This window comes from Schistocerca gregaria, chromosome 5, assembly GCF_023897955.1.
Source record: "Schistocerca gregaria isolate iqSchGreg1 chromosome 5, iqSchGreg1.2, whole genome shotgun sequence".
NCBI classification, from domain to species: Eukaryota; Metazoa; Arthropoda; class Insecta; order Orthoptera; family Acrididae; genus Schistocerca; species Schistocerca gregaria.
The window spans coordinates 27,118,869-27,145,250 of NC_064924.1; the positions used below are offsets into that span (position 1 = coordinate 27,118,869).

Consider the following 26,382-nt stretch of genomic DNA (forward strand, 5'->3'; position numbering starts at 1 on the left):
GAGTGAGGAGAACCTCATCCCGCCTGTATGACTGGTAGGACGTACGCCATGGTCGCGTAGTGGCCTTTACCAGACGCAGCTTATTGTCAGAAACTGCCAGCCACTCCTCTTCCCATTGATGCATAACACGAAAACGCAAAAGGGAGGTTACAGCATGGTTGGGGACGGCACATTCAACAACGTGAGGGAGGGAACATGCATCTTTGGCAGCCACATCCGCCAGTTCGTTTCCCCTAATACCCACGCCCCGGCACTCAGCAGAAAAAAACCTCCTTCCCCTGCAGGTGGAATAGGGCATCATGGATGTTCTGGACGACCGTATCCGCTGGGTACAAGTGTTGCATGATCTGAAGGGCACTCAGAGAGTCAGAACAGACGAGGAACTTAATACTGGGAACACATCTCATCTGCTCCAATGCCCGCAGTATTGCAAACAATTCGGCATCGAGGATGGTAAACGCCGCAGGAAGCCGTAACTTGACGACTCGATCAGGGAAAACAACAGCACAACCAACAGAGTCCCCCTGTTTAGAGACATCTGTGAATACAGGTACATGGTCCGGATGCTGGTTTAAAATATCGTAAAATAAGGAGGTAAAAACAAACGCCGGAGTGCAGTTCCTCCGGTTCTCCGACAAGTCTAAAAGGATGCTGGGCCTCTGGAGCAACCAGGGAGGCAGGCGAGTAAAACCTTGTCGTTGGGGGCCCACACGCTCCACACCAAGGGACTAAAGCAAATGCTTAGCACGAATCCCAAATGGTCTCGTTGCCCTGGGACGACTGGAAAAGAGACGTTCCATAGGCGGTCGGGCAACGGTAGGGTACGCAGGGGAGGTAGGACAGGCAAGGAAATGACACACCCGTCGCACCATGAGGAGTTTCTGCCGGATGGCGAGCGGCGGTTCCCCTGCCTCAGCACACAGGCTGGGGATGGGGCTGGTACGGAAGGCACCAGTGGCCAGCCTGATACCCTCATGGTGTACTGCGTCAAGGATCTTCAGATACGAAGGCCTTGCTGGCCCATACACGGTGCAAGCATAGTCAAGACGCGATCGGACGAAAGCCCTATAAAACTGCAGCAGACGCGCCCGATCTGCTCCCCAGGACCGATGGCTCAGACACTTCAAAATATTCAGTGCCTTCAGGGCCCGCACCTTGAGGTCTTTAAGGTGAGGCAACCACGACAACTTGGAATCAAAAGTGAGGCCCAGGAACCTCACAGTGTCTCTAAAAGGAAGAACGGTGTCCCTCAGGCGCAATTGAGGGGAGGTAAAAAGACGCCGAGAACGATTAAAATGAACACACACAGATTTGTCTGCAGAAAAGGTAAAACCCGTCTTTGCAGTCCATGCCTCTAAGCGCTTTATCGTAAGCTGCAACTGCCGACTAGCACTGACAAGACTGGAGGAAGAACAGAAAACAGCAAAATCTTCCACAAACAAGGAGCATTGGGCAGGACTCCGGATAGTGGACGTGATACTGTTAATAGCGACGGCGAAGAGGGTGACACTTAAAACACTGCCCTGAGGAAAACCATTCTCCTGCACGTACAAATCCGATAGCACATTACCAACCCGATACCGAAAGAGGCGGTGAGAAAGAAATGACCGAATGAAGATGGGGAGTCGGCCACGAAAGCCCCACTCATGGAGTTGATTGAGGATAAGGCGGCGCCAAGTAGTGTCATACGCCTTATTAATGTCAAAGACGGCCCGTAGACAATGCTGGTTACGTAGAAAGGCCTGCTGGATGGCGGCCTCAAGCAGGGTCAAGTTGTCTATAGTGGAACGACATCTCCGAAAGCCACACTGAGAGGGGCTAAGGAGCTGCTTGGTCTCGAGCAGCCAAACCAGGCGGCGGTTGACCATGCGTTCCAACGTCTTCCCAACACAGCTCGTCAAAGCAATACTCCGATAACTACTGGGATGCATTCGGTCCTTCCCTGGTTTGAGGAGGGGAATCAAAATCGCCTCCCTCCACGAGTCAGGGTACGTGCCGGATAACCATATCATATTGAAGCAGTTCAGGAGAACTTCCTTGGATGGCAGCAACAAGTGCCGCAGCATGCTGTACCGGATTTGATCATGACCAGGCGCAGTAGCATGAGCCACAGACAGCGCAGAATCCATTTCCCACATTGTGAAGGGGCAGTTATAGGGTTCAGAATTTAGAGACCGGAAGTCCTAGTGACCCCTTTCGATGGCCGAAATCTGGATCACAGTTAATAGTGGCGGTAGAGTCCGCAAAATGCATGGCCAGTGTCTGGGCAATGTCTCTCGGCGCCGTGAGGAGACATCCCTGATGTAGCAATGCCGTGACAGGTAGCTGGCTGAGTTTCCCAGAAATCCTCCTGATGGATTCCCATACTTTCGTAGAACTAGTGGATCGAGAGATGGAGTTCAAGAACGATTGCCATGACCGTCGTTTGCTCTCTTTAATCACTCGCCGCGCTCTGGCCCTTGCCACCCGAAAGGCCGCAAGATTGTCAGCTGAGGGACGGCACTTGAAGCGGCGCAGAGCTGCACGGCGGGCTCGGATGGCTGAGCGGCACTCAGTGGTCCACCAAGGGACAGGACACCTCTTGGGATGACCGGATGACCGTGGAATTGACAATTCAGCAGCATGGGAGATCACGGCTGTAACATGGTCTACCCATTTGTGGACGCTGGCACGGTGTTCCAAAACAGCCAGTTGGCTGAAAAGTGTCCAGTCAGCTCTGCAGAGGTGCCACCGGGGCGGCACTGGTAATGCCACAGCCTCATCCAGGAGGCGAATCCAAAGGGGGAAGTGGTCACTAGACTGGAGGTCAGCTGCAGCCTCCCGCAGAGCAGAATCCGCGAGTGCTGGAGAGCAAAAGGTGACCCGGAAACAGTACAGAAATGAGTGGGAGCACCAGAGTTGAGGATGCACAGTTCTTCGGACATCATGAGGCTTTCCAGAATGCGACCCCTGGGGCAAGTAGTCGGAGAGCCCCATAAGACATTATGAGCGTTGAAGTCCCCCAGAAGAAGAAATGGGCGGGGGAGTTGGCTAATAAGGTCCATGAGAACCTCAGAGTCTATCGCATCCGGAGGCGGTAAATAAACTGAACAGACTGTGAGCCTCCGACCCACAAGAATGTCAACTGCAACTGCTTGCTCGTCGGTGACGAGAGGGAGCTCAGATGAGGGGTGCATGTCACGGACAAAAACAGCAACACCGCCCTTTGCCCTTTCCCCTGTCAGATCATCTTTTCGATATACGGTATAGCCCCATAAAGAAGGAGCATCAGTGACCTGAAAATGTGTCTCTTGGAGACATAAGCACAAGGGGCACTCTCGTATAAGGAGTTGTAATTCGTCCACATGCGTCCTGAACCCATTCAGGTTCCACTGTAATATGGGAGCCAGTGATCAGGGTGGCTTAACTTTCACCCTGCCTCTGTGCTTTGGAGGAGAGACCGTACTGGCCGGAGATTTATTCCTGGGGCGAGAAGATCGCCCCCGGTCGACATCAATGTCCATAAGCACCGATGACGACCCACGGGAGATGTCAGACAGTACGATGGCCTCGTCATTGTCGTCATTGGACCGCCACTGACTAGTCTCCTCAGGTGGCAGAACCTTCACCTTCTGAGGCTTTGTCTTGGGGGGCTTGGAATGCAGAGCCTGGTCAACAGTTGGAGGTTTACTCGCCTGGGCAGAAGGAGCCATATGGGGAGAGGCAGGAAGTACCCCAATGTCAGCAACCACGGCCTTGTCCGATGTAGCTGGGAGAGCCGCAGATTGCAAAACAACCGCAGCAGCACAAGTGCACTGGCAAGCGCAGGTATTAGTGCTAACACTAGCAACCTCCGTTTGCGTAGCAACAGTGGCCAGTTGAACCGGTTTTTTGAGAGCGGAAGCAAAAGATGTGGAAAACACAGGAGGTTGCATGGCCTTAAAGAGTTTCTTGGCCTCACCATAGGGGATGCGCTTAGATGTTTTAATCTCCTGTACCTTCCGTTCTTCGAGATAGATGGGGCAGATCCGGCTCCAGACAGGGTGACTCCCAGAGCAATTCACGCACTTCACAGGCGATGAACAATCGGTTCCGTCATGGGCAGGCTGACCACATTTACCACAAGTGGCTATCCCATTGCACCCCAACATAGTATGCCCAAAGCGCTAACATTTAAAACAGCGCATTGGGTTGGGGAAATATGGCCGTACGGGCAAACGTAAGAACCCCGCTTTAACATGCTCCGGGAGTCTCGGGCAACTGAACGTGAGAATAAACGAGTCAGATTTGACGAGGTCCCCATCGACTCGTTTCATAATATGCTGCACGTCAACAATTCCTTCGTCAGCCCACTCAGATTTTAACACGTCTTTAGGGATATCCACCAAGTCCCTACACGTCACAACACCCTTACTATAATTCAAAGTGGAGTGGAGCTCGGTCTCGACAGCGTACTCTCCTAGACAGGTTGCTTTCCGAAGGGCAGCGACTTGACGGGAACTAGAAGTCTCAACTAACAGAGTCCCATTGCGCAGTGGCTTTACAGATTTCAGTGTTCCTGCAATTCCCTCAAGACCCTTGTGGATGTAAAAGGGAGAAACCCTCTCAAAGCTACCCTCCTTCCTTTTAATAACCAAAAACACATTCTGATTATCAGCATGTGCTCCGTTACTACATTCTGTTAAATCTCTAGCAACACCAGGCGCTGGAGGACTCGCAGCGCGTAGCCGCTTTTTCGTGGGGTGTGTTTTCCTACCAGCGGCCCACCCAAGCCACTGGTAGGGGGAAATGTAGAGGTCGAAGGGTCCATTGCGGTCCCACGAGCAGCTAGGGAACTAAAAGTCCGCTCAGACAGAGCCCCGCGTGCCTGAGTAAGCCTTATACAACTGGGGTGCGGCAGGTGCCCCAAAGGTTGCCGCTTGCGACTGTTCCACCACAACAGCCATGCATCTTCTAGGCGCGGAGCACACCGAAAGATTGAGGGGTTTGTATAGAGGTTGGCCTTCCTCGCAATCCAGGGGGTCAAGCCAAGATTATCATTCCCCGCAGCACACAACATTTCACCGCCGCGCCGTACGGTGGTCGCTGAAGCATGTCCGGGGGTTACGGTGACAGGACACTGGCGGCGCAGACCAGTCCCCAGCTCAGGACCCCGGGGTCGCCAAGCCCGTACTCAGCAAGTGAATGCTGCGCCCCTGGGGGAGCGGTGGTCTAGCGGTTCTAGGCGCGCAGTTCGGAACCGCGCGACTGCTACGGTCTCAGGTTCGAATCCTGCCTCGGGCATGGATGTGTGTCATGTCCTTAGGTTAGTTAGGTTTAAGTAGTTCTAAGTTCTAGGGGACTGATGACCACAGATGTTAAGTCCCATAGTGCTCAGAGCCATTTTTTTTCTTTAATTCTTCTACAGGAATGTCAACGAGATCGCTACAGGTAATAACACCCTTACTGGAGCTCAGGGTGCTGTGAAGCTCTGTATCGATTGTGTAGTCCCCCAAGCTTTTAGCTGTTTGAAGGTTAACTGCTTGCTCAGCAATTGATGTTTCAACAAGCAGTGTCCGATTCCGTAAACGCTTCACTGATTTTAAAGTTCCAGCTATTCCTTCTAGACCCTTTTCGATATATAATGGCGAAACCTTTTCAAAGGAACCCTCTTTCCTTTTTATTATTAAAACACATTCTGGTTGACAGTACTCTGTTACTCTGAACTGCTGTACGTTTGGTGACGCCGGAGTCAGGAGGACTGGCTAACCTAGCCCTCTTGTTGGATTGGGCGGCAGTGCCTACCAGCGGTCCACCCGTCCCACTGGCCAGTGAAAAATTAGAAGGGGAAAAAGAGGAAGAATTCGTGGTATCCATCGTCGTCCCACGAGCAGGTAGTGAAACTTATGTCCATCGAGACAGAGCCCCGCATGCCTGGATAAGCCTTGTACAACTGAGGTGCGGCAGGTTCCCCAGAGGTTGCCCGCTAGCGACTGTTCCACCTCAACAGCCACGCATCTTATCGGCGCGCAGCACACCTTAAGATTGAAGGTTTTTTTTATAGAGGTATGTTCCGTCCTCGCGATCCAGGCAATCAAGCCAAGATCCCCGGTCCCTACGACACACAACGTTCCACCGTTGCGCCACGCGGTGGTCGCTAAGCATGCCCAGAGATTACGGTATCAGCAGAGTGGTGGCGCACACCAGTTCACAGCTCGAGGACCTGGGGTTCGCCATCCCGTACGCAGCAAAGGAATGCTGAGCGCCCTGAGGGAGATACTGAAGGAAATCGATAACAGCTAAATCTATGCAGCTGACGTTATTGTTACTCAGTTTGAAAATCAGGTTAACCTAAGAGATTAGACTGTTTTCGTATGGTTTGCACTAGTTCGCCCACATACTGTAAAGCCTAATATAAACATTATCAAATCTTTTATTCAGGTTTCCTGCACATTTTGGCAACTTTATGTACCTTTTCCTAACAAGTCACTGACATTATAGTACTTAAATTTGGCATGCAATTTCCCAATACTATAATGAAACGTTTTGTGCAACTTGAATAGTAAGACATTTACGTAAGAGAAAAGCACTAAGATTGGGTATAATTTCTCACTGAAATTTGGAATGCTGTAAAAATCTAGCAAAAGAAGATTCAGTATTCCGTTCCACAGATATTTGTAATAATGGTGTACCAAACATCGAACAGAAATACACTTAATTTCGTTGTGACAGTTTTTCGTAAAAGGAACATCTGTAGTCACTTTGTTGAAAAATTTCAGTTGTTTATAATAAAAAAAACGCATAACTTGAGTACACGTGATTACGTGTGCGTGTATCCACGGCCGCAGCGCCCGCCCTGCCTCACCTGCGGCGGAGGTGCAGAAGGCGAGCGGCGGCGCGTAGCGGGCCGCCAGCCGGCGCACCACGTCCACCTGCTCGAGCGCCAGCCGCACTGCGTCCCGGTGCTGCGCCTCGCACGGCACGTACGCCGCCCAGAACTGCAACCGCAACACCGGTCGGCTGCGCTGCCCCGGCTAGCGTTGCCGCGGGCGTCGCTACTGCAAGCTGGACACAATCCACTGGAATCCGGGCGCGAGATGCACGAGAGGGGGGACTTCGACACATGTGTCACTGCTGAGCACAGTACTCGTACACCGATCAGCCAACTGCGACGTCGGATGCCGCCTGGTGGCGTTATGGGCACGTGGCGTGGCAACAAAAGAACCAGAGCGTGGCAGACACGCGCGGGGGATCACCACAGCCAAGATATGGACTGCAAAAGCGGGAATCCGTCGGGATAAGCGATTTTGACTAAGGACCGATTATTATTGTTACGTAAAGCTTGTGAACGACTATCTCGAAAACGAAGAAGCTGGTCGAATGTTCGCGTGCTACTCTCGTGAGCATCTACAGAAAGAGGTTGAAGGACAGTGAAAGTACCACTCGGACGTCTACAAGTCTTCGCGGAACGTGGAATTCGGAGGCTTGTCTGCTCTGTAAAGTAGTACAGATGGTGATCTGTGGCCTCTCTGCCGAAAGAGCAAAGTGCTGGTGCACGCCCAAGTGTTTCGGAGCACGTTCTTCGTCCTACATTGTTGATCACGGTGCTCCGCAGCAGGTCAAATGTTGACGTGTTCATATGTTTGCCAAACGGCATCGTCCATTACGATTGTAGTGGGCATCACACGAACGGAATTCGACTGTCAATCGATGGAAATGTGTCGCCTTTTTTATGTGAATCGCATTTTTGCTACACTATGTCGATAGTCGTGTCCACAAACGCCGGCTCGAGGTGAAAGGTGACTCGAAACGCGCAGCGCGCCACAGACACAGGCAGGGGGGAGCACTATTATCCCGTGGGAGACCTTCTCCTGTGCTTGCATGGGACCTGGTGCTGCTAATGGAAAACATTCCGAGACCTGTGAAACGCCTGCATGGCTTCGTGCTCCGTGTCTTCCCCGACGGCGATGTCATCTTTCACCAGTATAATTAATACCTAATGAGAACATTTTGTAAGATACTAATAGCAGTTTCATAGCACATTTTAGTTCAGAGCAGTCTTCAGAACTTTTTAAAAATTTTTTTAGCTTCTATATCCAAGTGACAACAGTTTCCTTGATCTTGTTGTAAAATTATTACATTCTCAGTAACAACTTTTACTTCAATCACTCATAGCTTACTACTTTCAATTTTATTCATTCACTGTTCAAACAAGTTCTTGACGAACAAACGAAATGTGATCATCAGGTCCCATACTCCGAGGAGCGTAGGGGACGATTTGGGAGACCCGCACCGCCGTACTAGGCAAGGTCCTGGTGGAGGTGGTTTGCCGTTGTCTTCCTCCGACCGTAATGGGGATGAATGATGATGATGCAGACGACACAACAACACCCAGTCATCTCGAGGCAGGAAAAAAAAATCCCCGATGCCGCCGGGAATCAAACAGGGACCCCGTGCGCGGCAAGCGAGAATTCCACCGCAAGACCACAAGCTGCGGGGAAATGAAGATTAAGCCTAGCTTAAAGAATCAAAGAGAATTTCTGAGGAGCTATCTGCGCAAGTGAAAAACTAGTTAAAGAGTTTCACCGCAATTACCTCGATAGTTACAGATAAAACGTTTGCAGCAGTTGAAACTGTTATGTAAAATGTCTACTGGATGGCTCACTCCTTCCAGGTTCTTCCCAAGTTTCATTTTAAACAACTCAATACGTTGTTTTACCTTCTACCGTTCACTCCACGAAATTGATGTTACAGTTGTCGCCGCAATAGGCTGCACAGTCTTTTAAACTAATCTTAAGATCTCTCGGCGCAGAATCGCTGAAGTTCGATATATTTCTTCAGAAATAAGTTTAATTAGTTTATTTTTATCTCTTCTCCTGAATAAAAGTGCTGAACAAATGTAATAAATAATGAAAATAAATGGTCCAAACTAGCTCCAGTGCGATAACCTATTTTTTGAATATTCTACACGACAGGCCTGTTTCGGCTTACTGCCACTGTCAGAGCGACGCCTAGTGGGAATTGATGAGCATGTGCATCCATAGGAAATCTTTTGTGTCGCGTCTTGGTGAGTACATTGCTTGTAAACAACGTGTTGCATCGTAGTATATAACTGTCAAAACATCTGACAAAAATGTATTTTTACGTCTCGTATGTACAAAAAGTAATGTAGTTACCAAGACGTAACTTGATAGTGGTAATAAGCCGAAACAGGTGTGTCGCGTAAAATATTTGAAAAATACATTACCTTAGTGCAGTTAGTTGTGAAAGATTAATTTTCATTACGTTTTATACTGACGGAACTTATAGCATAGGAAGTAATTTCAGTGTCGTGTCATTACCGCCGTTACTTTATAGTCCTTAAAAAGAAGTTGTTTTACAGTTCCAAAGTGCAAATGAAAACAGAACGAGGAGCAAGAATATGTCCGATTGTCGTTGTGTTTCTTCTGGTCTTGCGATACTTTGCATTTTGCCATAACAGGATCGGGAAGAGCGAGCATATGTTTGATTATTGCTGTGGCTTTTATTCTTGCGACTCTTTGATTTTTAGCAATCACAGAATCGGGACACACGACGAAGTGCTTTCAAGTAGAACAGAATAGGGAGGAACATGAATATGTTTGTTTGTTGCTGTGGCTTTTGTTCTTGCGACATTTCGCGTTTAGCAGTAACAGAATCGGGACACATAACTGAACGAATCTTTGTCGTGCTCTCAAGTGGCTTAAATCAATGGTGATAGCAATGAGCATTTCCTCTGTTGTAACTGGTTTTAGAATAAAGAAGTTGTGAGTTTTGCACTGCATGCCTCTTCTTCAGTTGTTTTTTTCCCCTCTCTTGGGTCTCAGTACGACGGCTTACATCAGATTTCCCAAGACGCACAAATGAAAAATAATACAAACGAAATTTGCAGAATGCTTCTACGTCTGTGTTAGCTGTTTTTATCAAAGGTCATTTTTCTCTGTATCCGTCACTGAAACAGCGCTTACGTTACCCTTTTTTGCATCTCAAAACGATGAGAGCTCGCGCCCTGTACGAACACACACAGTGACTGCAACAACTAACGAATTCATGGAACCCAAGTTACTTAACAACACGAACAAGTGAATCGTTGTTGTTGCGCAGCGTCGACATCTGCTATCAAAGGAACTAGATTATACACAGCACGATAGTAGACCGCTGGCGGTTGCTTGTGCGTTACATATTAATAGATATTAACATACTGAACCAGTAGCATATAAATCTACGGTTCTCTTGCTTGAAAATCGGAACATATAGCGTCCCAGTTACGCGTTTCTGGGACACCGGGACAAAGAGTGAAACCTCGCGACATCTCGGCAGTCCTTACGCTGGCCGTTCACGCAAGGCCCAGCTCACACAGAACGACGTGACGCGAGCAGTGGCGCTGACGAGACAGGCCCAACACGTTTCTGATGCGAGTGGGTCGGGATGCGGCGCCTTCATCCGGCGAATATACTGATGCAATGGTAAGCAAATACTGGGTACATCCATTATGGTTGAAGAAAGCAAGAAGTATGGCACAATCGACGTAATGAAAGAACTGAGCGTATGACCCGAAGTGTTTTTACAGTATGTCTCGAAAGTGTCTGTACATTGCGTTACACAAAGTGAAGAACGCCATTCAGGAAAAAACAACGAAACTCGAATGTTTTGATCTTTTTGCAAAAGATTTTCGTTTGAACGTAAGCCTAAACATCGTTGATTTTTGTATGTCCATCCTTTTCACTGAAGGTCATGGGGATCACGGCCGTTCACTGTTGTAAGAAAATGAAGCGCCTACAGCCGTCCTTGTGATCTTATTTCTTGTGCAGCTACCAGTTTCGGCGCTTCCATGCCCTATCTCCAGGCTTTAGTTGATGCTGAAGAGGTTATCACAGTCCATATATACGCAACATCAGTGGTCAACACAAATGGTTTACGCAGACTAGGAATGTTGATCATTGTGCTGTGGTGGAGTAATGGAGCACTTCAGTCTCGCAAGCAAGGAGAACCAGGGTGGTGTCCCGGCCGCAGCACAAATTTCAATTCATTTCTTCCGCTTCGATCTTTACCGTAGATAAAGAAGAGACTTAAATGCCTTACGGGAAAACTTAAGTATAAGATCTGTTTGTGAGAGATTTTTAAAATATTGTGACACTTTTTCGAAATCTGACCATCCATAAATATTTAACTGCTCTATCCCACAAATTCCTCATAACAGGCCGTAATTTCCTACCATGTAATAGAGATTTTTCGCTTATAGAGAGGAATAAAGTATCCTCTAAACCATAAAACTGGATTCCCGTCATTGCCAACGCCAAACACAACGGATTCCTTATGAGGAAGGTGGAACTAGAGGGCTTCAGGGATTTTAGAGCACGATACCACGGGCTGCACAGAGATTCATTCAAAATAACTGAGTATGTCTGGATACACATTTTATTTGACAACCGCACTACACTAAAGGGAAGGAAAAGTCATAACGTACAGCAACAATGGATTTCTCAGAACATTGGAAAGAAGCGGAGAGGTTCTGGTTCAAATGGCTCTGAGCACTATGGGACATAACTTCTAAGGTCAACCGTCCCCTAGAACTTGGAACTATTGAAAGGGTACAGTACCGCCCGACATTGAAAATAAGTACAACATTCTTCGTTATTCTTGTCAGTACAACATATTTTTTTTCTAATAATAACTCAATTTCAATTAATACAGCGAAGCCGGATACCAGTGTGGGAAAGAATGACATTTATTTATTTAATTGATCACGTCTGCACTCCCACAAAATAAATCCCTACATCCAGTTTGGTGAGATCTGCGAAATGAATGAATGTATGGTCGTCTGCTAACCACAGATAGTGAATGTCCAATATACGATCAACTTTGAGACGGTACTTGGGTCACCTTCGGTGGGACCAAAGAGATGAAATTTACCTGAGTTTTGAGCACATGAAATGTGGCTGACTAATACGGTAGCATGGTGCTCCCCCACCTTGGCGGAGGTGCGAGATCGGCCATGTTTCAGCACTGTGCCGCTGGATCTAGTGTTGGTAAGACCTGTCTTAGGTGTGCTCCGTAAAGACAAAAGAGTGGAGAGATGGTATGCATGTGAAATACTTAAGGGTAGTTTGCAATAATAATTTCTCTATTTCAGGAATTGTGGGGAGAATTAAATATCAGGCAGGCAATATTAAGGGGATCATAGTAATCTTCAGAAGTGACGTGTAGCAATAAGTTGAAATACTTCCGAGTGCTTAAGTTAAGCTGAATTACTAGCATGTGTACTATAAGTTATAAATATTTAAGAAATGGCGTGTGCAGGATTTGAAAGTAGAGACGAATACTTCCATGTGGTGAGTACTGTGTGAGTCTCAATCTGTGTATGAGACAAAGGATAAAGAGAAGTACTCGTCCATGGTATCAGTTGAGGACTCGCGTTTGTGATGAATATGTTCTTAATACTACTTTGCGTGTTATGTTTCCGTGTAACGCTTAATTCAAAGTATAATACTCTAAGAGTGAAGCAAGGTGAGTCAGCCGTCTATCCAGCAACGCCACTTGGCTTGAACTGCACAGGAAGACGTGCATATACCCTTCTGAGTTCACAGTAGGAAAGAAAAATTACGAAGTGGGGCAGTGTCATGTGAAACTGGGATAAATACTAATTTGAAGTGGGAAAGCTGAAAGTCTTGTGATTATTGCGTTGTGACTATTCTTTGTATTGTATGTTGCCAGTGTGATGTATTTCATGAAATTTAAGTATGTGTGGTTGGCAAGGGAGAGTAACAAGATAGTTCCAGAGGCAGTGGGTTATGCATGTTCAAAAATGGTTCAAATGGCTCTGAGCACTATGGGACTTAACATCTATGGTCATCAGTACCCCAGAACTTAGAACTACTTAAACTAACTAACCTAAGGACATCACACAACACCCAGCCATCACGAGGCAGAGAAAATCCCTGACCCCGCCGGGAATCGAACCCGGGAGTGGGAAGCGAGAACGCTACCGCACGACCACGAGATGCATGTTCCCTTTTGTACCACTCGGTCTGGAGGAATGTTTCGTGGGTGCGAGAGTCGAAGTGTGAGATACAAAAAAAATAAAAGATCCACCATCCTATCAAGAAAGTTCACTGTAGCGTTAAATAATTACGAAACCATAAGATAGAGAATCACCTATGTAAAGCCATGACACTGGGCGGAATTTTTCATGTGTTATTGATGTAGGTTATAGCATTTGTGTGTTTAGGTTATAGAATTTATCGGAATAAATAAGATAGTGAAAAGAAAAAGATTGGTGTCCTTTTCCTTCGAATAGTACGTTGTCATGATATACAGAATTTATAACGTGTGCGCCATTCATATTCAGTGCGATGGCCACGTGTTGATCAAAGCCGTTAAATAAGAAAGAAAATGTGGTATTGCCAATGCGTAGTGAACAGTCAGAGTTGTGTAAATTGCTAATAGTCAGATGTGCGTTTCCGTTTCCGTTGCGGAATATTCAAACAGGAGAATAACGTAACTGTGAGTACTAGAGTTCATGTTACTCGATAAGTAAGAACGAGTCCAGTCGCTTGGCATACCACTCATCTTGCAGGCCTGACTGCTTGATGCCACAGTATGAGCAAGGTATGTGGGTGCCTCTCATAATTTCGACCCTGCCAGGAATGTGCTGTAGGGTTTGCTGTTAAGATTTTTTTGTTAATTTGTCAAGATTTTTACGTATATTGTGATAGCGCTAAGAAGTAAAATTTTTTGTTTGCAATTTCTTTCTGGATTGGTCAGGATTTTTTTTTATTTTTTTTTTTTTATTTTTTTTTTTTTATTTTTTTTTTTGTATTTGCTTGCTACGTCGTCCAAGGCTGGAAGATCGTTTTTGCGTAATGTCCGTAGTAACTAGGTCGCAGTCGAAAAGTGTGGTCACCATGGAGAATAGTGATTCTGGGGTGAACGTAGCAGTGCAGCAGGAAGTATGTGTCGACCTTGGGTTAATGAGCGAGAACGGCAAACACTCGGAAGGGGCTGAATTGGTCAGCGGACCGTGGCTAGGTGATCCTTTAGGTGGCGGCCTTTGTCCACAATCGGGGGCTTTTCCCGACGACGTGGGAGAGCCGGGACTAGGTGAGGTATGCAGTGAAAGTGTAGCTACCCTTAACGAAGCTACGGTTTCTCAGACGAGCGCACCGAAAGTAGCACATGACAATGTGCTACTGTAGTTTTTACAGAGGATGGATAGAGATAATAAGGAAAGATTGGAAGCGATGGATATAATAAGGAAAGATTGGAAGCGATGGATAAAGATAATAAGGAGACAGATAGGGAGACTAAGGAAAAATTGGAAGCGAATAAGGAAAGATTGGAAGCGATGGATAAAGATAGTAAGGAAAGATTAGAAGCGATGGATAAAGATGGTAAGGAAAGATTGGAGGCAATGGATAAGGGAAATAAAGAGGCCATGAGGAAGTTACACACAGTTATCGATGAGCGTCTGTCCGCAGTTAATAATCGGTTAGATGAGGGGGAGAAGAATCTGGGTGCGCTGAAGCAAGTATGTGACGCCGTGAAAGAAAAAGCAAATAATTTGGAGGTACGAATAAGTGCAATAGAGAGTGATCTTACAGAACGTAGGGACGTGTTGCCAGATGAGCGAATCAAAGAGATAGTGGAGGACTTACTTGCAGATAAACAAGGGGCATTAGACAGCGTGGAAGCTCAAGTCACCTGGCAGGGATTGTCGCTGAATATACACAGGGATGAAGTTACGGAGGTAGTGGTCAGAAAGAATAAGATTAGTGCAGATGTAAAAAAGATCCGTATAAGAGGCGGGACAGGTTTTGACAGTACGCAGCGAGAAGTTTATGCCGACCAGGAGGAGATACAATCACTATTACAGTTTAAAGAGGCACAATTAGAAACAAATAGGAAACATAGGGAAGAACCAGCACAGTTGCAAAAAACGTGCAGTAGCGAAGGTGACACACCACCAGGTAGATTGTAGAAGGAGAGTGAGATAAATTCAAAAAAGGAAAATAGGTAGAAAGAGGAAGACGAATTCAGAGAGCCAGAAGAACGGTTGTGTCGGATAAAACAGGTGGCAAACCCAACTGGGTATAGTCCAAGGCTGTCTCAATTTCAAGATTCATTACCTTCATCGTGGGGACCGCTCCTCAAAATGAAGTTTGTGTGTAACCATTTGAGGGACGAGGCTAGAGCGAAAATTCATGAAGTTATTAAAGACTGTAGTAGCTACAAGAAATTTTGTGACAAGTTTTTAAATGAATTCTGGTCGAAAAGTAAGCACGACGAGGTTAAGCAAAGCATATTGATGATGCCAAATTGTAACGAAGATGGTATAAGAGATCCAGTGACGTGCTATCAGGAAATGCTGAGTCAAAATAGGTATTTGGATGTGACATACGAACCTCGGGAACTCATTACGATCTGTATAACGAAGCTGCCAGTGAATCTGCGCAGAGATATGGCGATAGCAGGCAAAGCCATAGACGATTCTGCGTCATTTCAGCACTTGTTACAGGAATGGGTAATGCGAGCAACATCGTGAACGGAGACACAACTCATAGGTCAGACAGAGTCGAGGATAGGAACGGCAGAAACTATCAGAACGACAGGAGAGCATGGAATCCTGGAATTTCATTCTTGTCATAATGGATTGATGGATAGGAGAAACTAATCCAACATATCAGCCCTTAGCATCTTGCCTTAAAACACATACCGCCGGCACTGAAAATTGTCTATGTAGCAGACATACTCTACTGATATGTTGGAATGCAAATACCAACGGAAACGGAAACGGAAACGCACATCTGGCTATTAGCAATTTTCACAACTCTGACTATTCACTACGCACTGACAATACCACATTTTCTTTCTTATTTAACGGCTTTGATCAACACGTGGCCATCGCACGAATATGAATGGCGCACACGTTATAAATTCTGGGTATCATGACAACGTACTATTCGAAGGAAAAGGCCACCAATCTTTTTCTTTTCCCTACCTTATTTATTCCGATAAATTCTATAACCTAAACACACAAATTTTATAACCTACAACAATAACACACGAGAAATTCCGCCCAGTGGGCATGGCTTTACATAGGTGATTCTCTATCTTATGGTCTCGCAATTATTTAACGCTACAGTGCACTTTCTGGATAGGATGGTGGATCTTTTTTTGTATCGCACACTTCGACTCTCACACCCATCATTACGAAAATTTCCTCCAGACCGAACGGTACAAAAAGGAAGATGCATAACCCACTGCCTCTGAAACTATCTTGTTACTCTCCCATGCCAACCACACATACTTAAATTTCATGAAATACATCACACTGGCAACATACAATACAAAGAATAGTCACAACGCAATAATCACAAGACCTTCAGCTTTCCCACTTCAATTAGTATTTATCCCAATTTCACACGACACTCCCCCACTTCGTAATTTTGCTTTCCTACTATGAACTCGGAAGGTTATATGCACGTCTTCCTGTGCAATGCAAGCCAAGTGGCGTTGCTGGATAGATGGCTGACTCACCTTGCTTCTCTCTCAGAGAATTATGGTTTGAATCAAGCGTCACACGGAAACATAAAACGCAAAGTAAGATTAAGAACATATTCGTCACACACGCGATTCTTTAACTGATACCATGGACGAGTACTTCTCTTTATCCTTTGTCTCATAGACAGATTGAGACTCACACTGTACTCACCACGTGGAAGTACTCGTCTCTAATTTCAAATCCTGCACACGGCATTTCTTAAATATTTCCAACTTATAGTACACACGCCAGTAATTCAGATTAACTTAAGCACTCGGAAGTGTTTCAACTTATTGCTACACGTGGTTTCATTGTGACCGTTGTTCACTTCCGAAGATTACTATGATCCCCTTTATATTACCTGCCTGACATTTAATTCTCCTCACAAAAGTTCCTGAAATAGAGAAATTATTATTGCAAACTACTCTTAAGTATTTCACATGCATACCATGTCTCCACTCTTTTGTCTTTACGGAGCACACCTAAGACAGGTCTTACCAACACTAGATCCAGTGGCAGAGTGCTGAAACATGGCTGTTCTTCAGGTCATCTCGCACCTCTGCCGAGGTGGGGGAAGACCATACTACCCATTGGTCAGCCACATTTCAGGCACTCAAAGCTCCGGTAAATTTCATTTCTTTGGTTCCACCAAAGGTAACCAAAGGATCGTCTCAAAGGTGATTATATATTCACACTCACTATCTGCGGTTAGCAGATGACCATACATTCATTCATTTCACAGATCTCACCAAACTGGATGTAGGGATTTATTTTGTGCTAGTGCAGATGTGTTCAATTAAATAAATAAATTGTCATTCTTTCCCACACTGGTATCCGGATTCACTGTATTCATTGAAATTGAGTTATTATTAGAAAAAATATGTTGTACTGACAAGAATAACGAAGAATGTTGTATCGATTTTCACTGTTGGGCGGTACTGTACCCTTTCAATGAAGCAACATCTGAAATAAAAAGAAACACCCTTTCACCTGCAGAAGATTTTGGAAATATTTTTCTAATACCCTCGTTCACAAATCAGATGATCGTAGAATGACTTAGTTTTTCCAGTTCTTTGCAGGCTGCTTAATAGGAAGAAGGCTCTTCTTTTAAAGCACCAACAATTAAATTTGAAATGTAATGACCACAAGTGGCAGTAGCTTCGTCAACTGAAATCCAGTTAATGCTGTCCTTGAGTTCATTGCGTATTTCCTCCAGAACGTTTACGTAAATTGTCGGTATGTAATTTTACACATTATTGATTCGTCTGGTATATTTTGATTTGCAGGAAGCCTCTGAAAACAGGGTTTCTAAGATTGTGAAGACTAATATTGCTTGCAATAAATGCTTCACATAGGTTCATGTTAAAACGACTTTTTTGGTTACCTTTGGAAAAACCCTGCTGCTGTAACTTGCTGTTATCAGATGTTGTTGTTGGTACTTTTTTCTGCATTCCTGCGATATGAAGACTTGTCTTGACATGCTTGTCTATTTGAAACCTTTTTTGCACGATACGTTTTTCTCGCAAACTCGACAATATAAAACAATTCCGTCATATGTCAATATTCCAGGATGGTCAGCTATCCACGAAACGACGTTTTGTTTCTCCTGTGACATGGCGTCAACATGTTGCACACTACACATCGTAAATACGTTCAACTGTGTATAAGAAAATAGAAAGCTAAACTGAAACAATAGACGCGCGATTATAAGCTAGCGTAGTGTAATTAAATTGTCGACGCGTACTGTATGACCGCGGAGGGGATTAATCGAGGGCGCGGGGCCAGGAACATTGACTACTGTCTGCCTGTTCCTCCTCTGTAGCGGTCTCGCCAGGCAGTGGCCTCTCGGTTAGCCGTGGTACGCAGATCTAAGTCGCGGTTCAATCTGTGAGACATCAAAACTAGATCGAGCTAGAGACAGCCTGTCTAAATTTTTAAAATATTGTAAACATAGAGCGAATATATGCATCGTGTCTAGTTTTTATTTGAAATATGCAATAACCGGTGAATGCATGTGCAACATGCAAATGCATATAATCCGGTCTCTAGTAATAATTGTAAAATAGTATGCGACATTGCGTTTTCCCTCATATACACTGTACGTATTAGGAAAGCCCAAGTATATAATGATAAAATAGGTAAGCATAAAACATCCAGGACAAAGGAGATTTTAGTTATATCGATAAAAAGTTCCAATTTCTCGTTCATAGCTCTCTGGAACACACGCCATCTGTTCGACAATATGTTGACGAATATAGTTACAGAATGTTTCATGAATGAAACAGTTAGTGCAGATAGGAAAATATACGTATGCAGTATACGCTGACCAGTCAGAACATTGTGACAACCAACCTACTGTCGATATATACGCGTCCAGGCGATAGCAGCGTCGTCTGGGTGAGGAAAGACTGCTAGTCAGGCGCACATGTAGGGCCTGTGGTGTCACTGAGCGTACCGTCCGTGTGCAGAACGTAGAAGGCGCGCCTTCTGTCCGAGTCTGACCGAGAGCGCATTGCAATGGGCGAAGGCTCGGCACGAGCTTGTCGGAAACTGCACAGCTTGTCGTGTGTTTGTGAACGGCTGTGGCGAGTGTCTTCAACACTTGGTGCAAACAAGCTGAAACCACATCCAGACGTAGTGGAGTTGCGCGGTCAGCCCTCGTTACAGATGTCGGACACCATTGGCTAGGCAGACTTGTAAAACAGGACAGGCGGCAAACTGAGGCTGAACGCACATCAGAGTACAAGTCTGTCTGAACACACAGTGCGCCGAACATTCCTATCGATGTGCCTCCGCAGCCAAAAGCCCATGTATGACCTGTGCACGTTAACACCACGACATCGGCAGCTACGATCGAAATGGGCACGAGCTGTGAACCATTACTGGTTAATAAATCTCTAAAGCTTTCCTTTGAAGGCAGTTCGATTTTTACAGTTCAGCGATCACGTTACCTTTATCTCTTTTTCTTTGTGATATATAAAACAAACGACGGATATTTCGTTGCTGCATAGCCTTTTATTTGTCTCTCATGTTATCATGAGCTTTTTTAACTCACATTGTTACGAACTTCCTTTTCTTGTCTTCTGTTCCTTGTAGCATTTTCAGAACATCATATATGCTTTTACCGTTCTAGCTTATTCCCTTGACACGAATTCAGTTATCAGAATGTGGACCACATCCCTTTAGACATTACAGAATCCAATGCAATCGTAAATCGATCGAGGAAGCTTGAGCACCAATATCTGCTGTGAATCTGGTAAGCCTTTATCCTGCTACAAGTTTATGTACGTTCGACACATGATAAAATTTAAAGTACACAAGGAAACAGTACTTTGGTCACACTCCGACAGTCAGGTAGATAACAAAGCAGTTCTTCACCACTCAACGACCTCATGTGTTAGTAGCATGTAACACGACAGAGGACTATGCGAGGTTACCGATGTGACTATACTTCGACACTTTTGTATCAATACGCGTGGTGTTGGTATCAATACCAAGTAATCGATAACTTCACAGTAACCCAACAACGGGCATAGGACAGCCATCAGAAGCATCAAATGATGGATAAAACTGTAACTCTTCACTACCAGTTCAATGACAATCAAAATATGTGCAATATTTACGTAGTATACAGAAAACATAATTGAAGCAGAAACACAGACGTGTGTAATATGAAATAAACTTATCTTATTTCAGCAACGTATATTAAGTGACTTAATGATATCCGCATTACTCTGGAAAAGTGGTTCGAAAATAAATTTTATGCTCTAGTTAGGTAACGTAACCATAGAACAGTTTTCATATTTCATCTCGTTTTAAAGATTTTACGTTAAACAGAAATTCGCACTGTTGCTCAGTAATAACAGCACACTTCAATAATAAAAAGTTTATGTAAGGCTCATATTTTGTCTGTGGTTCCGTCAGTTCGTTCATTTCTGTCCGATTTTTATACTCAATGTCCTTCATGAAAACATTTCGGAACTTGAGACTTAGCTTTGTATTCTAAATAAGGATTTTTGTGCTCAAGAAAGGCTTAGAAATTGTCTGTACTGATACATTTGCCCCGGTGTCATGGAGGTACCGATCTACCGATAAAATTTCAGGTATTGTTGTTGATATCAAATACCGAAAATTTTATTCTTTTCTTTGTTTTTGAGTCATCAGTCTCCTTATTGGTTTGATGCGCGCGCCACGAATTCTTCAACTGCACCAACCTCTTCATCTCAGAGTAGCTCTTGCAACCTACGATCTCAGTTATTTGCCGGATGTATTCCAGTCCCTGTCTTTCTCTACAGTTCTTACCCTCTACAGCTGCCTCTAGCACCCTGGAAATTACTTTGTGATCTATGTCCCTTCTGCTTGTCAGTGTTTTCCATACATTCCTTTCCTCGCCGATTCTCTGGAGAACATCCTCATTCTTTACCTTATAAGGCCACCTAATTTTCAACATTCTTCTGTAGCACCACATCTTAGATGCTTCGATTCTCTTCTTTTCCGTTTTTCTCACAGTTCCTGTTTCAATGCCATACAATGTTGCGCTCCAAACATACATTCTCAGAAATTTCTTCCTCAAATTAAGGCCTATGTTTGATACTAGTCGTCTTCTCATGTCCAGGAATGCCGTTTCTGCCTGCGATGGTCTGCTTTTTATGTCCTCCTTGCCTCGTTCGTCTTGCGTTATGTTGCTGACTTGATAGCAGAATTCCTTATCTTCATCTACTTCGTGATAACCAATCCTGATGTTAAGTTACTCACTGTTTTCGTTTCTGTTATTTCTCATTACTTTCGACTTCCTTCGATTTACTCTCGATCTGATACTAGAACTTCAATAAAGAACTGCTGAACACAGAGCTACTGTCCACTGTAGTGCTCCTACTACACGTATGCAGTGAATAAGAAAAGAGAACATAACCTTACACTGACAGGATACATCTGACAGCAATGCACACATATTATAAAAATGAATTTATGTATGTGTGTGTATGTATTTTCCACATCTCCTCCTAAATCACAGGACTGATTTCAATGAAACGTGGTCATGTTTGCCTTAATATCAGGCAACAATTGCTGAGGGTGTAAGAATCACTCTCTCATCGTAGTTCAGGGGATATGACGTCATAAACATTGAGATGCTTGAAAACTGCCGCGTTGTGCAAGACATTGCCGTTTATTACTTGTTTCTTACTAACTGTATTCGCAGCTCATTTTGCAGATAGCATCCACACATGTAGCTGAATATGCCTACACAAACACATCGTTGTACGACAAATGGTTCAAGAGATTTGGCGTCATAAGCACTGAGATGTGTGAAGAATGCAGCCATCATTAATCTATTCTGCTAAGATACTCCTACAATCGAATCAACTGAACGGAAACTTTGACAACTGTCAGCGCTTTTAGTACCTTTTAACAGTGAAGTGCAAACAGCTATAGGCGAAAACAAAAAGCGTTCTGCAGAACTATGGAGATTCATTTCCACAGAGACATTTACAAAGTCGCAGCTGCATTCGGGATACAGAAACTTCCAAGCACGGTAACAGCACTAAACACGAACCACACTAAGCACTTTGGTAGCTGTTTTAGCTGTTACAGAGAATTGCAGCACTAATTATTTAGATAATCGTCGATTGTGTGTACATGTATGAAGTTACAATGACGTTTGACCGTGCCTTCTTAATGCGTCATCTTTTTTGTCAGGCAACATGTGTCAATACCCCGGAAGCAACGTAACTAGGTTTGATGGACAACAGAAAACGTAAGACTGCCGTTCTCCGTTCCATTCGTGACTTATGTGTGGGAAGACCCGTAAATCAGACTGTTTTTTATAACGACTCACGCTCATGTTGGGGATGCCAAGTCAAACATTACATGCAACTCGTGCAGGGGAAAAACCTTTTACAAATCAATGAAAGGTATTTCAAATGATGAAATTAAAAATGAAGTGTACACAGTCACGGGTCGATTGCTCGTACGTTAGACTAATACATAAATGTAAAAAACGAATGTCTCGCTGCAAATGAGTTACTCTTAAATTGCTAGTGTGTTGTGGAGACACAGGACTGTCACACGGGGATATTAAAATAATTCATTATTACCGTAAATAACTTTTAGTGAAAATGCCATTTTAGCTTTCACACTTGGAAAAATCTGTTCCCGTTGAAATGTAGTGCGCGGTCAGGTAAGGGCAAATTTATTTCTGTGTCTTCGTGTTGGCGCCGCGTGGAGAGGGCAAGAGTAGAGCTTAAAAGCGCTCTCGCTACCGTCACAAACACGTAACACAGGCAGGCCGGCCACTGCGCTTCCCTGCACCGTTGGTAGCGCTGACTGTTCTGAGCCGTGGAAACGCGCTGCACAAGTTGCGAAGCAGCCACGGGCACCGGTCCCCCTTTAATTAGTTGCTCAGTAGTGTCTCAGCCATTCCCTGTTCTCTGGCCATGGCTGAGTCACTCTTTGCCGCAACAGGCTGCCACTAGGCTAGATAACAGTATACTCCGACGCCCATTGCATTGGCGCCAGACTTACAGAGTACAGGAATCCAAAAGTCGAAACCACCCACGCCTGAGGTGAACGCTGTGACGCGCTTTCCATCTGTATGCTGCCGATAAGCAGATAAGCGCAACAGGCTACTCCATCTCTTGCGACGAATATTTGCTACTCTGTCTGTTTAATTGTCCACCGCACGCACTTAAAATTCGATCAGATTTTGTCTCTTGTGAAAGCTTTTCGTTCGGTTTTTACTGCTAGGTGCTGATGTAAGCAACTGTATCTCTGTAATGTTTTTGCAGTTCATAAATTTTCTCATGTGCGACGTTGCTGTTTTCGTTAAAAATTCGGCTTTGTCAGTTAGTGGCTCATAATGAAACCAACCTCAACTTTCGTTCCGTAACCATCTGATCCATGCCAGTATTTTTTATGACTATAGAATTCTCTCCAAATAAGGAATTTGCGGATATGACGTTATGGAAGGAAGCAACAGTTACTGAAGGACTAACTCCAAAATTAAAAGACTTCGCGACAGGGACAGGACATAACACAGATTTCTCCCACAAGCAGAGACAGCGAAGGCAGCAATCTGAGACTCCCTGAGCAATGCGGAAGAAGGAACAACGCGTACTATCTTCTCGCCGAATTTAGCCCCAGCCACAATCGTTGGCAGTACTAAAAACTGTTCTCAGCACATCTAGGCTTACCCACGGCTGGCGACCATTCCTTTTCAGACGTTAACTCGCTCAGGAAGAAAAATTTTATCTTTTGGTATTATTTGCAAACATAATAGCTACGAGGGAGGTCACGACGGAGGTTGAAAAGGAGAGGTCGGCCACGCTCTGTCCTTCCGTGTCTGCTCTGACGCCCACCCGGGCAGTCGATTGCGCCCGCACCGCTGCCAGATCGGCAACCACCGCTGTGCCGCACCAGCTGTTGCTGGCTCACAACCCACTTCCATCCTCTCCCACAGAGGCCAGCACGACGACATCCAACATCGCAGGAGCCAATGCACATCACCACCATCACCACTAACGTCGATAAGAATGGGTTGTTGCCGCTAACGCAATACATGCACTGTTTATTCGGCTGCAGAGCGTGATATTAGATGCACCAGGTCCAGAATTAGACTTGAAAATTTGAGCTTTGAAAGAAGAGAATACTTCATTCCCTAATAACTTTCAGGAAAAAAGTAATGAAATCACCTACACACTACACACACAGGCTAGGGGCTCAAAATGCAGGGAGAGCTGGTAGAAAAGATGACGCTTTATACCTGAGAGGCTTTAGCTAACATCAGTACAAGGGTAAGTACAGAACATCACGGATTTCACTGCTGGAAAGTAGATGTACAGAGCACCACCTATGACTCGCTGGCTGATCATGTGCGGGAACTTCATGTCAGCATACCCTAAACAGCTGTTTTAAACTGAAATCAGTATTGCGAAAAGGGCAGGTCAGTATAATGACTTTTGGCTAAAGATAGGACTATGACTGCTGGTTAGTAAGTCTCAGAACTCCGTGCATTCACACCCCTGTCACCAGCTGAAGCAGCTGAATCGACTGCAAGGGTGTTCAGAGGGGCAAGCAGTGGGGAAAGGACAGCAGATCCGGCAAGACCGTCCGACTTCGGTCACGCGTATCAACGGGCTGCCACTTTCATGTGCAGTGGCTGAAACAGCAGCGCCTAAATGCATTTCTCCTTCTCCAGCCACCTCAGAAGTAGAGTGCAGCTCGTGGCGACTCGTTCGAAACCCGAGCACGGCACACCAGTATGTGACACTGGCTGTCTACGGCTGCGCCCTGAGCGAGAGCGGCACCGGCCTGTGCTGGAGCTGGAGCTGGAGCTGGAGCTGGAGGTGGAGCCGGAGCTGGAGCCGGAGCTGGAGCGGTACCCACCTGGGCGGCGACGTGCCCGGCGCGCAGGCGCGGCAGGTCTGTGTGCGACCAGGCGCTGGCCGCCCAGGGCCGCACGGCGCGCAGGTCCAGCCCGAAGGTCAGGTTGGCCAGCCGGTTGCGCGCGAACTTGCGGATGTTCCACGGCAGGTCGTTGTGCCTGCACAGCCGGCAGCAGCGTGTCACACGTACACCTAGTGATAGCTTCATTCAGCGGTATCAATCATCACTGTGATTTTTTGCAACTACAAGGAAGAATAATGATTCATCTACTTAATGCAAAGCAGGCTGGAATGGTCACAGCTAAAGTGATGCAACGTGGGGCTGGTATCAAAGCTGCGTTCCAATCCCCCATTATTATTAGATTACTATCTCCCTCTAAATACTGAGCTACCATTTGAGTCGCCGAAGTGACGTCAGCTGAAAAGACTTGCAATACGGCGGCCGAACTCCGAAGGGGACATCCGGGCCGATAAATGCCATACAGTCATTTCATTTCGATACCCTGAGTCACTCTTCCTATCTCTCCATTTTCAGTAAATTGGGGATACAGTTTACACTTCAACATTTGCTTTCACGACCTCTGCCTCACCTTGATGTAAACTATACTCCATGTATTCCTCCTCCTATTGTTACTTTTGAGCACTGTACTAGCTACGACCAGCTCAAGTTTATTGCTGACCACTTTAGTCTTTCTTCTCTCTGATAGTCCGCAGCTCGTGGTCGTGCGGTAGCATCTTCGCTTCCCACGCCCGGGTTCCCGAGTTCGATTCCCGGCGGGGTCGGGGATTTTCTCTGCCTCGTGATGACTGGGTGTTGTGTGATGTCCTTAGGTTAGTTAGGTTTAAGTACTTCTGACTTCTAGGGTACTGATGACCATAGCTGTTAAGTACCATAGTGCTCAGAGCCATTTAAACCATTCTTTCTCTCTGATTCCTACTACCAAACACACAATACCCCATAAGATCTTCAGTTTCTTCCTCTACCAGACATTTAAGGTGAAAAGCAAGTACTTTCAGTAAGCTCAGTCACTGCTTACACACAAACAACAGTTGCCGCTACTGTAACACCTGCCAGCATCACGTTATATGTTTATGTTATGGCAACATGCTTTATTTAATTTGGCCTGTCACGAATTCCTTCACTGTGCTAATCTCTTTGTCTCGAGAAACCATTTATAACTAACATACTCGATTAATTGTTGGGTATATTAAAATTTCAGACTTCTTCTACAGTTTTTAACCTGATCAGTTCTGTCACCTACAGCGCCTTGATGCACACTATCCGATCAAAAGTACGCAGACGCCTACTATGGACATTTATATGTCATGTTTCCACTCTTCGTCTTCATAACATCTTCAACTCAGCTGGACACACTTCGATAGAGTTTTCTGAATGTCTGTGGCTTGGAACTTAATACACCACTCAAGTTTGACGTCCTGGGGCAGTGAGCCACGAAGCTCGTAACGATCGGGAGCTCTTCACAC

The 26,382-nt window shown here is 45.4% G+C and overlaps 1 protein-coding gene across 1 annotated transcript in view; it reads right to left on the reverse strand.

Moving 5' to 3' along the window:
* The window catches only part of LOC126272786 (dipeptidase 1-like), a 108,177-nt gene extending 83,072 nt beyond the window's left edge, over nt 1–25,105 (reverse strand). Inside the window, exons 1-2 of the mRNA XM_049975934.1 lie at nt 24,899–25,105; nt 6,824–6,956 (exon numbers count right to left, since the gene is read on the reverse strand). Coding sequence (XP_049831891.1) covers nt 6,824–6,956; nt 24,899–25,105 — 340 coding nt within the window. The remainder of the gene's footprint in view (nt 1–6,823; nt 6,957–24,898) is intronic.
* Between the last annotated feature and the right edge of the window lie 1,277 nt (nt 25,106–26,382).